The sequence below is a fragment of the Trichosurus vulpecula genome, chromosome 5 (assembly GCF_011100635.1).
Source record: "Trichosurus vulpecula isolate mTriVul1 chromosome 5, mTriVul1.pri, whole genome shotgun sequence".
Taxonomy (NCBI): Eukaryota; Metazoa; Chordata; class Mammalia; order Diprotodontia; family Phalangeridae; genus Trichosurus; species Trichosurus vulpecula.
Window position 1 is genome coordinate 8,774,737 of NC_050577.1, and position 15,396 is coordinate 8,790,132.

General features: G+C 39.8%; 1 protein-coding gene across 5 annotated transcripts in view; it reads right to left on the reverse strand.

The window, feature by feature from the left end:
• Positions 1-15,396, reverse strand: part of AGMO (alkylglycerol monooxygenase) — a 384,446-nt gene that overhangs the window by 229,511 nt on the left and 139,539 nt on the right. For all 5 annotated transcript variants that reach the window (XM_036758949.1, XM_036758948.1, XM_036758946.1 and 2 more), the window contains exons 4-5: positions 12,571-12,674; positions 692-787 (exon numbers count right to left, since the gene is read on the reverse strand). In XM_036758949.1, coding sequence (XP_036614844.1) covers positions 692-787; positions 12,571-12,674 — 200 coding nt within the window. The remainder of the gene's footprint in view (positions 1-691; positions 788-12,570; positions 12,675-15,396) is intronic.

The window sequence follows — 15,396 nt, forward strand, 5'->3', positions numbered from 1 at the left end:
GGCAGCCTTCATATTGTCATCATTTTAGTTGTCATTTTAGTGGCCTTAGTTCAGGGGATTTTCACTTATATATCAAGCATTACTGACCATAGGGTCTCACAAACTCATCCCAAGGTCAAGGCTTAGGAGTACATTTTTTGACATATGCCAGCCCAAAGGTCACTCTTCTGATGTATACAAATTTTTATGATGCCCACCAATAAGTTGAAATATTTTTTTATGAATAACGCAAAAAGAAAATGCTAAAATATTCATAACACCACAATTGAAATAACTCCAATTTTCTGGTTACCATTTCCTCAAATTATCAGACCTGATTGAAGGTTTCACACTGGACAACAAGAGATTTCTAATTGGCATTTCTATCTCTGGGACTAAAGGAATTTAGCATCCTTCCTCTCACCATGCTTAATAAGCTACAGTACAACACACACTCATATTAAAATCTGGTATTAAAATGTTTTGATACTTTATAGTTCAAAATGGTTTTATTTAATTGGGACCAACTGGCCTCATTGCTTCTTATAAACTTAGCAATATATATTCTGCAAGAGAAATAAAAATGAACAGCTGTTTTTCCTTAAAGAAAGCAGACAAAGATTTTTCTTACACAATAAATCAGTTGCTAGCAGATTTCCAGGACATTGCCTCAGGCCAGCTGTTTAGGTAGAGGATTTAAAACGGTATTTACCTCAGTGTGTATCCAAAACTGGTAGAGAAGATTGAACTGGAGATGGACGGCATACACCGGAGGAGGGATGACCAGTGCCAGGGGACAATAAAAGATCTGACCGAGAAGAAGCAAAAAGACAGTTAGAAAATAACAGAGAGTGATCTCCTGAGTGGAAATAAAAATGAAGAAATATCAATGACTCCACAGTCTGAGTGTATGTTTCAGGCATGTATGGTTAAAAAAAATCTTATACATTCTTGGCCATTTGGACTTCATGACATTTGTTTTCCATTCTGTAATGAGGTTAAAGCTATACAGAAAACTCCGTCTGCTGACAGACATTTAAAGAATTGAATCCTGTGTGTTGACATAGCACACTCCCTGTGTTAGCCTGTTAACCTTGGGAAGTTGAGAACATGCTTCTTTTCCAGGGGGAAATTTTCTATAGAGGTTCTTTTTCTTCAAAGACAGGTCGATAGATAGTTAGCTAAGCTAGATGGAAAAGGGGGATGGCATAGTAAACGGCTTAATAAGTACTTGTTGATTGACTGATTGAGACCTGAGAGGGATCCAGGAAGCTTACAAATCCCTCATTTATAGATTGTTAATTGAAGACACCGAAAGTTAGTAGATCTGTTCAAGGTGATACAGGCAGTATGTGACTGAGCTTGGATTTGAACCCCGCTCCTTTCACTCCCAAGCCAGATTCAGATTAATAAAAGTTATTTATTATATCTCATTCTATTTGTTCAAGTGAGAGAGTCACAGAGTCTACCTTTTCAAATTCTAGCAATGGAGTCTCTCTCTGTCTCTGTCTCTGTCTCTATCTCTCTCTGTCTCTCTCTGTCTCTCTGTCTCTCTCTGTCTCTCTCTCTCTCTCTGTCTCTCTCTCTCTCTCTCTCTCTCTCTCTCTCTCTCTTTCTCTCTCTCTCCTCCCTCCATCCCTCTCCACTCCTTGATCCCTCTGTCACTCCATTTTGCATGTGTATATACAAAACGAATGTGGGTGCTTATACATACACATGCCTATGAAAGGAAGGAGAAAGGCAGAGTAATGTGGTATACAGAGGAGAGGATTTGTATTCAAAGAACGAGGTTTAAATTTCTGCATTGCTAGTCATGTAGGTCACTCCTTCTCCTTAAAGTTCCGGTTTCTTATCCACAAAATGGGGGAGCTGGATTAGATGAGATGTAAGATCCCTTCGAGAATAGAAACTGATGAATCCAAAGGGAAAGGGAACAGATTTTCCTATTTCAAATGACTCCTTGCAGAGAATGACTAGATATAGATTAGCATCACCCATAGACGCAACCTATGATGTCATTGGTCATCTTCCTAAACAAAGAATGAACAACCACCATCACCTATACAAACCACCTGGGGAGAAGCAAACGAAATGACAACAACGAACAATCACAAGAGAGTGTCGAGAATACTGGCATGCTGGTGGAAGCAAAATCTTCCTGGGCTGTATTTTCTAACAGACGGAAACGCTTCTGCCTTCAGGAAAACAACTTCTGCTCTGACCACAGGGCTGGTTTGCATCCACAAGTAAACAGAAGCTAATGTTTTCTTCTAATTACTTTGATCCTTCTGGAATTACTGTATGTTTGGCAGGAAATATTTTATTAAATGAAAAACTCCATAGAACAGGAGAGAAAGAAACAGCATGACTTCCACTTTCCACATTTGAATGTAACTCAGTGCTCCTATTTCAAAAAAGCCAGAAATTTGCAAAACTGATCTTTGAGGTTACTTCTGCCTTGGAGAAATAAATACCTTTGAACCTATTTGTAGCTATTTGTCTGCAATTAGGCAAAATGTCATTTCAAGGATTTCCTGTAATTCTCCATTTTTTTGCATAAGAATAGGTTAATTTATATGACTCTTTCCTTTTTCCATCTTCATTGATGACCTCAGGAATTCCATGAAGGCAGAGACCATTTCTTACCCAAACTTTATATCTCCCTTGGCTCTGAACAGAGGACACAGAGCACAGGAGGCAAACTTTCTAAATGTTGTCAACTTACTTTGTATTTATTGTATTCCCTGCATCATTATATAAAAAACTCAAGTCATTTCTTTGGCCTGTAGCCACACCAAAAGACATTTGGCCCAATCATTTTATGTAGTTTCCATTAACACACAATAAATATGGGAAGTCCTTAGATGATTTGATCTCTTCCTGAATATATTATTGAAGAGCAGATAGTATCTCCAGAGACAATTGGGTTGGCTTATGTGGCTAAAGTCAAATGCCATCAGAAGAAAGAAAGTGGAAAAAAATCTCAAGTTTATATAACTGCATCAGTTCCTCCATTTATGACAGTGAAGTCATTCTTTAGGAATCTCTTTTGGCTATATTTATAGCATATTTAAAATAGATTAAATTAGTTAATTACCTTGGCTAACATGAGAGCAATAGAATCATTCACTTTCATAAAATTTTGTAAAACATGAGGTTCAAATCCTTAATTTCACTCATAGGGAAAAGAAATAAGGATGGTCAAGTGCACGAACTTGGCCAGAGTGTCTCAAAGAGTCTAATGTTTTCCTAGATGCCAAACCAAGTCTGGAGAATACTGTGACAGAGCACTATCCACTAGACTGTCTTGTCATTCAACAAAGTCTTTTCTCTCTTGAAAAGTACTGTAAAATCACCATCCACATTTATACTTTTGAAGAGAAATACCATTCTTTTTATGCTGTCCCAACATAAAGCACAGCATAGCAGGGAAGTTAATCACTGCACTCAGGATGAGGGAAGGGCTTCTGATAAGATCCTACCCAGATTACTCATTATAGTGCACAAGGAACGGTTCCTCGGCTAGACTGGTACAGCCTCTGTCAAGTTCTCCACAACTAAAAGACCTGGAGTTCCTTTTAGATATGTGTTGGGTGTCCACCATTTTGAAGACCATCTTAGCTACATTTAGAGAAGCTCATTACCAGAAGTCTGGATAAAAAGTGATGGATTTTTTTTGGGGGGGGCGGGGGAAGTGAGGCTCAAAAACTGAGAAAGTCTGTCTGCTAAGATATAGAGGCTTCATGATCTAGACTAGTGGGTGGTACCTTCACATGAATCCAATCAAGCATCTTTGAAGTGATTGCGAAAAAACAGGAATAATGGTAAGAAACTCATTGTATATGGCCTCTGTGTGATTTCTTCTACATTGTGGGTACTAGAAATAGCCAGAGGGCTGTTGATTCAGAGATATAAGTGGCCTTAGAAGCCATAAGGCCCGGCACTCTTATTTCACAGTTAAGGAAACTGAGGCCCAGAGAGATGGAGTAACCTTCTCTCACTGAAATAGTAACTGGAAGAGCCAAGATTTAAACCCAAGTCCTCTGATTACAAATTGCAGACCCTTTCCTAGCACCATATTGCCACCTATATTCATTTGCCTATTGCTGTTGTTTGGTCATTCAGTCATGTCTGACTCTATGTGACACCAAGGACAAAGTCCATGGGGTTTTCCTGGCAAAAATACTGAAATGGTTTGCCAGTTCCTTCTCTGGTGTACTCCAATTTTACAGATGATGACCTGAGGCAAATAGGAATTAAGTTACTTGCCTGCTATTACATGGCTAGTAAGCATCTGAAGCTAGATTTGAACTGACATCTTCCTGACTCCAGACCTGGAGTCCATTGGCCACCTAGTTGCCCATACAAAAAAAAAAAAGGTTGTTGCTTAGTTGTGTATATCTTTTCATGTTCTAGGATGGAGTTTTCTTGGCAAAGATACTGGAGTGGTTTGCTTTTTCTTTGTCCAGTGGATTAAGGCAAACAGAGGTTAAGTGACTTGCACAGAGTCACATGGCTAGTGAGTATCTGAGGCTGGATTTGAATTCAGGTCTTCCTGACTCAAGGTCCAGTGCCCTATCCATTAAGCCACTTAGCTGCCTATAAGGAAATTTAAAATCTGTGTCATTTTGTTTCTTTGCCAAATATCAAAGGCTCACTCTAAGCTATTCTGTGGGTACCACTTGTGTGGTCTGTTGTAGAATGTAGTTCAGTTTAAACTTTAATGGTGACTGAAAAAGGAAAAGAAGGGAAGGGAATGAGCATTTATTTAGTACCTCTTATGCTGAGACTCTGTGTTAAGCATTTTATAAATATTATTTCATTTGATTCTCAAAAACCCCAGAGGCATGTGCTGTTTTTACCTCTATTTTTAGTGGAGGAAACTGAGGCAAACAGAGGTAAAGCAATTTGTCCAGGACTACACAGCTAGCACATGCTTGAGGCTGGATTTGAACTAAGGTCTTCGTGACTCCAAGCCCAGCACTATATCCACTTTGCCATGTAGATGCCCCTGCAGCTAGAGACAAGCATAGTGTATAGTGCTTTGCTTAATTGCCAGTCGATGTCTTGGTCTTTTTTATTTGTCAAAATAGGGGGAAATACCTTAAATACCCTCCCCATAGTCCATGAAAACAATCTGTCTCCTCCTTCTACTCCCAAAGAGATCCACAGAGGATCATTTGGTTATTTTTTTGTTTATTTTTCTTTTTACTTTTTTAAATATGACAAGAGGTGTGAGGTTGGAATTGCCAGGGGATTTAAAGGCACAATCATACGCCGGGGCCTATACAGGGCCAGGTACTTCTTTTGTTCAAACATGCTTGTTTTTTAAGTACTATAAACAATGGGAATTTAACTACTGGTTTATTTATCCACCAGGCTACAAGTCCTGTAAGCCTCAAGGAAGAGCAATAGAACCTTCACTCCCAGTAGTGCTGCAGTAACAAAGTGAAGTTTTCTTGAATGGGGCCGTTGAACCTTTTGTCTGACCCTGAATCTCTGGGATCTCCTGGAACAATCACAATGTGCTGGGTTGTAGAGAGAAGTGAATTGACTGGACTCCTGTAGCTTCTCCAATGTTTGTGGAAGGGGAAGAGGGAGGGGTGACTAATACCAATGGCAGGAAAACAATGGGAGGTAAAACCAATACTTTTGGACAGCATAACATGGTCTAAAGTCTCAAGGACCATTTAGGGGGTCTGGCCCATGTCACAGATCTAATTTTATATTTCTTAAGCCATTTGTGATATTTTTGGTGTGGGGAGAGGAGGCATTGTTGGGAAGGGTTATGGTCAGACCTAGCCTTGAGAACATTTTGCAAGAAGAGAAAATAGCCAGGGAGTAAGTACACAGTACTAACCCTGAATCTGTTGTGTGACCATATACACAGAGACCAAGATATGGGACAGAAATTTGGGGGAAGGGATAGAGTGACATGGAAATACATCAAGGGAGAAAGTGAGATGTAGGGAAGTTAAAGTATAACTGAGGTGGCAATAGACACAGGTGAGTGTTCTCAGAAACTAATTTAACATAATTTAACAATTCCCAGTATCCACACAGGAGTATTTGACTCTAGTGTCCATGATGTGGGAAAAGAAGCTATTAATCATCTAGTCCATTTCTTTTTCTGATTCACTAAGTAAATCACTGTGTCATTAGCAAATAGGAATAATTTTGTCTCCTTGTGCCCAGTGCTAATGCATTAAAATTTCTCTCTCTTATCTTATTGATATACTCCACATTTTTAGAAGTAACTGAAATAATAGCAGGGGAAATGGGCATTTCCATTTCCATTTTCCAGGTATACATATTTACATATACATATAGAAAAGATTTTATTTTTAAAATGGTTTCCAAAACTCCAATTTCAGTATGTTTTTTTTTAAATAGAAGTACTCTAATTTTATATAATTATATTACTTTTCTGGATTACAGTATTATTTATGCTATTTTCCTCATATTGCACTCTTTGCCTCCCTAGTACAAATCATACCTAGTCAGAGTGAACAGTTTTCTCGATATACGTGTATGAGTATGTTGTGTATATGTGTGTGTACGCATGCGCATGTGTGTATACATATGTGTGTGGTTTCGTGTCTTTGGATTCTTTGCTGATATTTTATTTTAAAATTTGTTTTAATATCAAATAGTGAAATTGACCTACTGGTTCTCTTTGTCAGTTTTATCACTCCATGATTTGGTTGTCAGTATCATATTTGACTCATAAGGTCAGCTTGGTAGGCTATCCTTTTCTTAATTACTGTTAATATCACATGTGTTTGTGTATTGAGGACAGTAAAGTGTAGAATAGATATTAATTTATCTTTAATCATCTGATAGAATTCATTTCTGAATTCATCTGAGTCAAGGGTTTTGTTTCTTCCTTTTGATAATACATTTTGCTTGTTGCATATCTCTTTGTGAGATAGGGTTAAGTTCTCGACTCAAGATATATATATATATATATATATATATATATATATATATATATATATGTATGTATGTATGTATGTATGTATGTATGTATGTATATTCAGTCATTTAGTCATTTGTTTTCTTTAAATTCTCAGTTTTGGTTTTCATACAAATCTGGATATTAGTATCTGAAAAATGTTTTTCTATTTTCTATATTTTTGCATTTTTGACTGTCATTCTTTTTAACATAATAATTATTTCTATTTGTATGTGCCTGACTCATTAAGGTTCTTGTGATTTAGTCTTCATTTATGTCTATACCTTTTGCTTATGTTTATCATATAATGTTTCTGAGCCAAAAACATCCTCAGTTTCTGGAACAGATACTTCCTGCTTACTTTGGAAATGATTTTCCACCTGGGACTTATGGCTGTCACATTGACAGAGTGCAGCTGTTCTCCTCAGTTTCCCTCCTTCAATTCCAGAGCCTGAAGATGCCCATTTTGAATTAAAAAAAATATCTTCTATGAGAGACCACGTCCTGAAATGGAAGACAGCCCTAGGGCAGTACTCTGTTCACTATGGCTCATGCACTAACCCCCAGAACTTTTCATTTCATGCAGGACATCCCTTAGCTCCAAGCTCCTAGTTGGCCCCTGTTTGTATTCCTGTCCAAGCATTAGAGGCAATAGCTTGGGCCTTTTAACATTTGCTTTGCATATGTTAGCTCACTCATTTCCGATTGCAATCCTATGAAAGAGGTGCTGTGATTATTCTTGCTTTACACACTCTTGGATGCTAATGTAGATCTATACTTTTCTTGGGTCTATTCAGTTTCCCATTCTCTTATTTAAAATAAGGGGGGAATATGGGCCTTCTGGAGAGATCTGCTAACTATTAAGTTGGTGAATTAATTATTGCATACAAAAATCTATATGAAATGGAAAGTAATATATCTACACTAATAAAGAATTCATTTGCTAATGAGGGACATAGATAGATAGATAGATAGATAGATAGATAGATAGAAAGATGGATGTATAGATAGATATAATGATGTATAGGTTTAGATGGAATAAACATAATACATAAGGGTCTTTGGAGGGGGTCTAGAGTTTGGAGGATATTTGAGAGTTGCATGAAATGGACACTCTTTATTGAATCCAGCTTGCAGAACACTCACACTTTGGTTTAGAGTGTCCACTTAAGATTGGGCTTTTAACATCAACTATTATTATTTTTAATATTACGTTATCAACTTAATTCCCAATAATTTGAACAAAAAAAGGTTTCTTCTGGCATGTCAGCCATCACAGGTGAGAAAAAAAGCTTTCTGAGCAGAAATCAGCTTTTCCTTTGATAGTTGCCCTTTCTCTTTGAAGATACAGCCAATTTTTGATTCATCCCAAGGTGCATTGTTGCCTTATCAACTCCCAAGTTCCATGACTAGTTTATCATTCCATGTAAAGAGAGCTTGAAGGTATGCTGAGGATGAATAGGAAGTAAGAGCCTCTGAAAGGTCACTCTGTTTTCTGGTTTCCAGGGAGATCCAGATCAAACCCACCAGGGACCTATCACAAGATGGACTTGATTTATTCAATAAAATTGTAAATAGACTTTGAGGACTCAGGGCCTCACTGTCCCTAAATAGGAATACTTGAAATGTGCTGGCTCATTTACCAACCAAGGCAGGCTTTGATGTCTTTACCCTTGAATGAAGGAGAACATGGATGATTTTGAGCTGTTGGAGACCCTGGAGGTCATTGAGTCTAACTCCTTCCATTTCACAGATGCTCAGAAGAGGAGAAGTGACTTTCCCAGTGCTTTGTAGCTGGTGAATGTTCTGATGCCAGCACTCTATCCATGTGGCCAGACTATCTCTGTTTGGTGCCAGTCCTCACAAGGGGATGGGTCAGCCCTTTCCTTAGCCAACCCACTGACTTCGAAGCTGGCAGACCAAAAAGAGGTTATGATCTGCTGAAGGCAAGGATGGAACACAAGAAAGCCATCTCTCAGGAATCCAGCAATGCCTGAGCAGGTTTTGCTCTGCTCAAACCATTAAACTGGGAGCTTCTCCAGGAAGGGACTGTCTTTTGCCTTTCTTTGTATCCCCGAAGTTTAGCTCTGTGACTTGCTCATCATAGGCCCTTAACAGACATTAATGACTAAACAATCCAGAGCCCTCTGTCTCATCATTTATACTCTAGGAGCATCAATATGAAATAGTCCCCCCCCAGGATGTACTACCTGGGTGACTTTGGGGAAATCACTGACTTTTCTGAGTCATCCCTCTCATCTATAAAATAGGGGAAATAATATATTTATTACTGCCTTAAGATGTGTAATGTTATGCATGTGAGGGGCTATTGTTATTTTAATGTGTATATGTATATAGAAATACCCATATTCATATACACACATAAATGTGTATACGTACATGTACAAAGTTACATGTATAAATTTATATTTTTGTGCAGTCATTTTTCAGTCATGTCCAACTTTCTGTGACCCTATTTGGCATTATCTTGGCAAAGATACTGAAGTGGTTTTTCCATTTCCTTCTCCAGCTCATTTTGCAGATGAGGAAGCTGAGGCAAACACAGGGTAAAGTGACTTGCCCAGGGTCACACAGCTAGTAAGTGACCAAAGGCAGATTTAAACTCAGGAAGATGTCTCCTTGACTCTAGACCCAGGTATCTATCTACTACACCATCTAGCTTTCTCTAAATTTATATACATACAAGTATATGTACACACACAATCACTCACATATACATGTATAAACTTCTAAAGCAAAAAGTACCTTTAATAACCTTAATTCACCACCCTAGAAGTCAGGGACCTAGGAGTTAGGCAACTATACGGTTCAGTGGTTAGAGTTCTGGACCTCAGTAAGATCTGAGTTCAATCCCTACATCCAACACCTACCAGCTATGTGATCCTGGACAAAGCATTGCCTATGCCTCAGTTTCTCCATATGTAAAAGGGGTAGAATAAACACCCATCTCTTGGGACTTTAGTGCGAATGAAAGGAAATACTGGGAAAGTGCTTAGCCAACCTTGAATTGTTATATAAATGCTAGTTATTATCATTGGAATTGCTGCATCCAGTGTCAAATTTACCCCCATGCCCAGTGTCTGGACGATGAAGAAAGCTAAGACGGGTCAAGGTCACAGTAATAAAGAGGAGCTAATATAAGTCAAGCTCCCACCTGAGGCAGCAGATGCCAGCATCCCTTACAGCAGCCTGGAGAGAATGTGAGGTCCTTGAGGCCTGGGCCTATTCATGACTAGCTTTACCTGTGCCCTGCCAGCACAGCGCCTGGCACATAATATCACTTTGTACATGTACATGTTGGTGCATCGATAGACTGTGCTTCACTGAATTCAATTCACTCCGACTAAACAAGCGTTTTAGCAAATGATTCTTATGTGTAAGGCCTGGAAGTACAATAAATGATCAAATGAATGAATGCAAAGCATTTATTATTAGGATTACTATTATTTATTTCTGAGTGTGCATTAAGAACTGGGGATGCCAAAGCAACATCTTAACCTCAGAGGACTTCCATTCTAAGAGGGGCAGAGCACTCCCCTGGCCAGTGGTGGCCAAGAATGGGTGGTTTGGTCTGGACAGTGCCAGAAGTGGTAAGAAGAGCCCGAGCAGAGTTGATCCCCAGGCCCTTTCCAGAAGCAACCAGAGCTTCGATGTTTTCTGCTCCCAGAATAAGAGCCTGGAGTGTAGAGCTGGATGGCATGTGCAGACTGGCTCCACAGCCGGGCCTGGCCTGAATAAGGTCAGTTGTCAGTGACTCACTCACCAAATGGGACAGCACAGACTCAAGGCACATGTTCCAAAGTTGAGCAGAGGGAGGGAGTAGTATTGTATATTAAGATGATACATTTACGTGAGAAAATCCAGGAGGCAAAGGAAGGGTACACGGCAGAGAATGTGTTTTCCTTCCTTGATAATCACTCAATATAGGAAGCAATATGGTCAAGGGAAGAGAACGTTGATCTAGGAGGTGGGGATTCTGGCCTGGTCTCTGCTAGAGCCTGCCTTTAAGCACATGGCCTTGGTTTTGGCCTATTCAGCTGAGCAGAGAGGCTTTAATTTGAAGTCTGGTAGCAAGGGACCAGTATGAGATCTCAAGGCCTGTCAAGTCAATGTGCCACTGGAATCGAGGGGGTGGGGTCATAATGGCAAGTCATGCCCACCATTCTTATCTCCTAGCACCAGGGGCATTAACTCCTGCTGGTGCTGGACAAAACAAAGACATATAAAAGGTAGGCTCTGGTCTAAAGGAATTTGTAATGTACTGGGGAATACAAGGTGCAAATAAACCACTAAATACAAGATTCTTTGAGCCCACTGAGAGCACAAATACGGAAGAAGTTCAGAAAAGGCTTCCTGCTGGAGGTTCTCCTCAGCTAAGCCAAAAAGAGGTCAATTATATGAGGCCAAGGAAAGGAGGGAGTATATTCCAAGTGCAAAGGTCCAGAGGTGGGATAACAAATCAGAGAACAAGTACATTGTATATCATAGAGTATGAAAGTGGAATAATGTGAAAGAATTGAGGAAGGATATTTAGAAGTAAATTATGGAAACTTTAAATGCCAAATTAAAAGGTTTATTTCATCTACCTTTTATTATTACATATTTATTATTGTAGATCTGTAGGTACATGTGTATATTATATATATATATATTATGTATATATATATATATATATATATATATATACATATGTTATCTTAGAGCCAACAGAAAGCTGGTGAGGATTCTTAATCTTGGTAGTGATGTGCTGTGTTTTAGGAGTATTTTCCTGACAGTTATCAATTAATCACAATTATCGAGCATGTATAAGGTGCCTACTATATGTATCAAGACCAAAACATGGCCTTATACATTTAGGGATTAATTGACTGAGTCATACTGCTAAATATTGGAAATAGAAATACAAAGAACTTTAAAAATCCTTCCTAGGCTCTATGCAAGACGGGCTAGAGAAAAAAAAAAAAAAAAAAAATATATATATATATATATATATATATATATATATATATATATATATATATATATGTATATTAGAAGTCAAGAATTCAGTTAGAAGGCTGATGGTACTGTCCTGGAAAGTGGTGATGAGCACTTGTCCTGAGGTGAGAGCAGCCCAGTGCTTTGGGAAGAATATTTGGATAGGAAATAAAAAATTCCAATCGAAATTGTTTTGCCATTTTGACATGACAAGAACACAGTAGGATTGGTAGTTACTGAGTCATACAGGGATAAGAATCAATTCCTTAAATCTGTCCCATATTGTCTCCATGTGATTCCATCTCAAAGGAATTACGTGAAAAGAAATCACTCGGTGATGAGTAGCCTGCAGGGAACAGGCTAACCTCCCACTGCCCTACCTCCTTCTCTTTGACACATTTTCTATTTCTCCAGAGAAAAACACTTGGGTTGGGTTGGGGGTACTGTTTGAGGCCACTGAATCAAGACCCACTGGAAAAATCTCTCTCCATGTGAATGTGGTCACAGGGAAAAGGAGAAAGCCCTTGTATGCAATGTTGTTCATCCGTTTATTGAGAGGAAAAAAGAAAATTATATGTGCCTGCTTTCTTTAAATGAGAGAATCTTATTATCCGTCTTGCTTATTGCATATGACTTACCCAGGACGTATATGTTTGGAAGGCGGATTGTCTCAGTGCCGTGGATAAGTTGTAGTCCTCAGAGCTGTGGTGTGTCTGGTGTGCCGCCCACATGATGTTGACCTCTGTGAGACACATGAGGTGGGAGAGCCATGAGAAGGAGAACAACAGGGAAGGAAAGAAATCTCTGACATTTCCAAGGTTCAAGTCCTGCCCTCATGAGGAAGGGAGAAAAGCTGTAATTGTCTGTGCCAAACTAAGTCAGTGGGAGGCTTATGCAATCAAACAAATAAAGCATGTGTGGGATGCAAAGAGGAAGAGGAGGAGGAGGAGGAAAAGAAGAAAAAGGAAATTAGGAGTTTATTCCAGGACCCTAGAGGGTTGCTCCCTGCCCTAGTTTTATTCTTTCATTTATTTTTATTTTATTTTGTTTTGTTTTGGAGGGGGAGGGGTGAGGCAATTAGGGTTAAGTGACTTGCACAAGGTCAAGTTACTACTAAGTGTGTCAAGCGTCTGAGGCTGAATTCGAACTCAGGTCCTCCTGACTCCAGGGCTGATGATCTGCTCACTGCGCCATCTCGCTGCTCCCCCAGCCCTAGTTTTAATAACTCTACATGCACAGTTATGAACTCCTCAAGGGCAGGGATTGTTTTCCTTTCATAGCAACAGCAGAAGTACCAGTAGCAGTAGCAGTAGCAATAATAGTAGTTGTAGTAGTGGTAGTGGTAGTAGTGGTGGTGGTGGTGGTGGTGGTAAGGGTAGTGGTGGTGGTGGTCCTGGTCCTGGTCCTGGCGCTCGTGCTGGTGCTGGTAGCGGTGTACTAATAGTAGAAGCAGTAGTAACAATAATACCAGTAGCACCCATGGCAGGGGTAGTAGCGGTGGTGGTGGTAGAAATGTTACTATTAGTAGTGCCAGTATTAGAGTATTAGCAATAGTAACACTGCTAGTAGCAGCACCCTAGAAGCAGAGGAATGGGAGGAGGAGGAGGAGCAGTAGTAGTAGATAGTAGCACCAATACTACAAACAGTACTCTTTGTGAGTATGGTCCTAGGATCATAGGATCAGCAATCCAGACATGCTAGGCGACTTGCATATTCATTTTGCAGATGAGTGATTCAGGACAAAGGCAGAGAGGAACACCCATAGAGGGCAGGGTGCAGGCAGAGAATGTCATCTAAGTGTCTGGTCTAAGTAGGCACATGACATCGCATGTACCCTCAGAGTCCCAGCGTTTATCCAGCGGTCCACAAGGGTTACCCCCGCCCATTTTAATCACCCTCTATGGATGTCTGGGAATTCCTTGGATGAAAGGAGAATTTTCGTTTTTGTCCATACTTGTACCCTGGCTTCCTGCATCATGCCTAACACCTAATAGACATTTAAATGCTTGTTGGATTGAACTGAGTTGAGAATTTCTTGTCCGGAGTCACAGGGCACCTCTTGGGTTGCTCACACCTTTAGTTCTAGAAATGATCCAACCATACCCTGGTCAGGGAGTAGATGAATCCTGGAGATCCCTTGAGGGACCAAACTGAGATGTCCATCAGCCAATGAGCTCCAGAGCTGTATGTTGGCAAAGACTTCATAGAAATGCCCTTCCCAAACGACACTTTCTTTAAAGAAATAAAACTAAGGAAATAGATACATATAGCTATATGCACATATATTCATAAATATGTATATATACACACATACATACACATATATATGTGCACATATATGTATATACATGTATATGTATATGTACATATGCATATACATGGATTTGTACGTATATGCACACACACATATGGCACACACATTCCTCACAGCTTACCAAAATATTTTAAAGCAGTGTAAATGTCATCCATCTTTCACCCACATCCCTCCATGCCACTCCTTTTTTTCCTTTCCTAGGAAGAGATATGGACATCCTTTCATTTTCATTTTTATGTTATGAGGTGGCGGTTTAATTTCACTTGAGGTTTTCAAACAAAGTTCCAGTGGGTGGAGTCCCCTTCGTACAACCCATTGTATCTGCCAGGAAAACATTTTTGATGGAAGTTCCACAAAAGAGAACACACCACATTCTGCATGCTGAGTAGTGTTTCTTTCCTGCCATGAAGGAAGACCAAAGCCCCACCCACCACTCCTGGCTCTGGGTGTCACAGGACGTTGTACAAAGTCGTTTTTTTCAAAATCCAGAATGATGAAGGAAAAAAAGCCACACGGAGTTGGCAATCGTTTCTGTGCCAGGTGGAACCCAGTCATTTAGGCATGACTACCCAGGAACGGAGCTTTGGCACTGAGAGCAAGAGAAAGGCTGGGTGGTCCTTGGAGCTGGGGTGTACAGGGACTCCACTGCCATGGAAGCCACTGTAAATTGTTACAGGTTTCTGTGTCAACCAACTATGACATGGTTCATATTCCACAAACCTAGGTGTTTTTTGGGGTGGGGGTGGGAGGGAATTCTTTGGGTAGGAGGTCATGAAGTAAATGCAGAGATGTTTGATTCTTTGTGACCCCCATTTGTGGTTTTCTTGGCAAAAAATACTAGAGTGCTTTGCCCTTTCCTTGTCTAGCTCATTTTACAGATGAGGAAACTGAGGCAAACAAGGTTAAGTGACTTACCCAGAGTTATGTGGCTAGTAAGTATCTGAGGATGGATTTGAACCAAAGAAGATGAGTCTTCCTGGTGCTCTCTCCACCTCACCAAGCACAACTATGGGTCCATGGGGAATAGTTTAGTTATCTGACAATGTGGGTGCGGTGGCTGATGGAGACACAGAAGACTGTATTCTGTGGCTCATATTCAAGTTCAATATGATGTACTCTTTATTGGGGTAAGGGGCAATATTGACCCAAA